This window comes from Colobus angolensis, unplaced genomic scaffold (genome assembly GCF_000951035.1).
Source record: "Colobus angolensis palliatus isolate OR3802 unplaced genomic scaffold, Cang.pa_1.0 Scaffold96, whole genome shotgun sequence".
NCBI classification, from domain to species: Eukaryota; Metazoa; Chordata; class Mammalia; order Primates; family Cercopithecidae; genus Colobus; species Colobus angolensis.
This window is the reverse complement of record NW_012123598.1, coordinates 2,315,611-2,317,712: the sequence shown is the minus strand read 5'-3', so window position 1 is coordinate 2,317,712 and position 2,102 is coordinate 2,315,611. Positions and strand designations below refer to the sequence as shown.

The window sequence follows — 2,102 nt, the reverse complement described above, 5'->3', positions numbered from 1 at the left end:
GGAGTCCAGACCCTCAGCCCCTCCTCCTTAAGACCCAGGAGTCTGGGACCTGCCAGCCCCTCGAGGCTCCCACAGACCCAGGAGTCCAGCCCCCAGCCCCTCCTCCCTCAGACCCAGGAGTCCAGGCCCCCAGCCCCTTCTTCTCCCTCAGACCCAGGAGCCCAGGCCCCCAGCCCCTCCTCCCTCAGACCCAGGAGTCCAGGCCCCCAGCCCCACCTCCCTCAGACCCTGGAGTCCAGACCCTCAGCCCCTCCTCCTTAAGACCCAGGAGTCTGGGACCTGCCAGCCCCTCGAGGCTCCCTCAGACCCAGGAGTCCAGCCCCCAGCCCCTCCTCCCTTTAATGCAGGTGTCTGAGTTTCCAACCCCCTTTTCCCTCAGATGCAGGAGTTCTAGCCCAGAGACTGTCCCAGGGGAGCTGAGACTGCCTCCTCACTGTGCTGCAAAGCTGCCTGGATGATTTGGGGTGCACTGGGGATTATGGTCCCAACCCAGTCCCTTAGTCCGGCTTCCTCCTCTTGGAAGCCAAGTTTCCTCCCAGTCACTGGGGAGAGGAGGGTGGGAATCAATGTGGAAGCTTCAGGATCTCCATTTGGCTGACTCCCTCCCTCCACTCTCTAACCTCTGTCCACAGATGGGGAAACAGATCTAGGAGGGACATGGAGGCTCTCTGCCCAGGAACCACCATCACAGTCTCCGAGCAGCTCCAGCCCGCCAGGCCCTCAAATCTCAGCAGGGGCCACATGGCCTGTCCCCTTCCCTGTTTTTGTGTGTGTGTGTGTGTGTTTTGGATTTTTTTGATACAGAGTCTCACTCCTTCGCTGCAACCTCCACCTCCTAGGTTCAAGCAATTCTCCTGCCTCAGTCACCCAAGCAGCTGGGATTATAGGCAAGTAACCACCACGCCCAGCTAATTTTTGTATTTTTAGTAGGGACAGGGTTTCCCTATGTTGGCCAGGCTGGTCTCGAACTCTTGACCTCAGGTGATCCACCTGCCTCGGCCTCCCAAAATGCTGGGGTTATAGGCATGAGCCACCGCGCCCAGCCCTATCGCCTTCCCTGCTAAACATTCCCTAGACAGCAGGCCTCTCAGGGTCGCCTGGACTTAGGCTCCGGCCCCCATTGTCTCATCCCCTTCCAAGGTCTCCTTGTTGCCGGGGTTGGGGTGGGGGGACCTTCCCCAACAATGGGGCTCAGTGAGGCCTCTGTGTCTCCCAGCCCCTCTTCCCCTGGTTGCTAAGGCAAAAGACTCCCTAGCAACGGGGTTTCCTGAGCCTTCGGGCCACCCAAATCCACCTTCTCAGGTATCACTTTCCCAAGGAAAGGAATTCCCTAGCAAGGCCTCCCCGTTCCCCACCCCGCAGGGCACCCTGGGTGATATGGAGACACACCCCAGACCCGCAGCCCTCCCAGACTTCTCTTTCCCGCCATAAGTTGCCAAGGAGGCTCTTCTAAACCTGAGACGCCCCCCCTCCCACCAGGTACCTCAAGAATCAACACCCTAGAGCAGGCACGGCCAGGCTGGTGTGAAGCCCCCCCACCCCCCTTCATTCCCGTTGCTGCAGGGACTCCCTAGCAACAGAACTCAGAATCCTGGGGCCTGGCGGGCAGGTGGGCGGGGCCGGTTGCTGGGGTGATGTCCTGTAAGGCCTCTTCCCACAGCGGCCCCAGGGGTCTGGGGAGGCGACATGTTGGGCTCTGGGATCCCAGCGCTGGGCCTGCTTCTGCTCCTGCAGGGCTCGGCAGGTGAGGGGCTGGTGAGGCGGGGAGCTGAGGGGGGGCGCCCAGCCCTACACGGCCCTAACGCTGCCCTTTCTCTCGCAGACGGCAATGGAATCCAGGGATTCTTCTATCCATGGAGTGAGCAGCGGCTGAAATACGGGGTCACCCAGGGAGAGGAGCCCAGATCAGACCCCTGAATCTGAGGGAGGAGGGGCTGGGCCTGGACTCCTGGATCTGAGGAAGGAAGGACTTGGTCCTGGACTCCTGGGTCTGAGGGAGGAGGGGGTCTGGGGGTCTGGACTCCTGGGTCTGAGGGAGGAGGGGCTGGGGGCCTGGATTCCTGGGTCTGAGGGAGGAGGGACTGGGCCTGGACTCCTGGGTC

The 2,102-nt window shown here is 61.5% G+C and overlaps 2 protein-coding genes across 2 annotated transcripts in view; both read left to right on the top strand.

Annotated features, from left to right (window-relative positions):
• Nucleotides 1-1,135: 1,135 nt before the first annotated feature.
• Nucleotides 1,136-2,102, top strand: part of RPL28 (ribosomal protein L28) — a 12,078-nt gene continuing 11,111 nt past the window's right edge. The window contains exon 1 of the mRNA XM_011932460.1: nt 1,136-1,140. The gene's annotated coding sequence lies outside the window, so the exon portion shown is untranslated. The remainder of the gene's footprint in view (nt 1,141-2,102) is intronic.
• TMEM190 (transmembrane protein 190) overlaps nt 1,687-2,102 on the top strand; it is a 1,673-nt gene continuing 1,257 nt past the window's right edge. Inside the window, exons 1-2 of the mRNA XM_011932585.1 lie at nt 1,687-1,744; nt 1,823-1,858. Coding sequence (XP_011787975.1) covers nt 1,687-1,744; nt 1,823-1,858 — 94 coding nt within the window. The remainder of the gene's footprint in view (nt 1,745-1,822; nt 1,859-2,102) is intronic.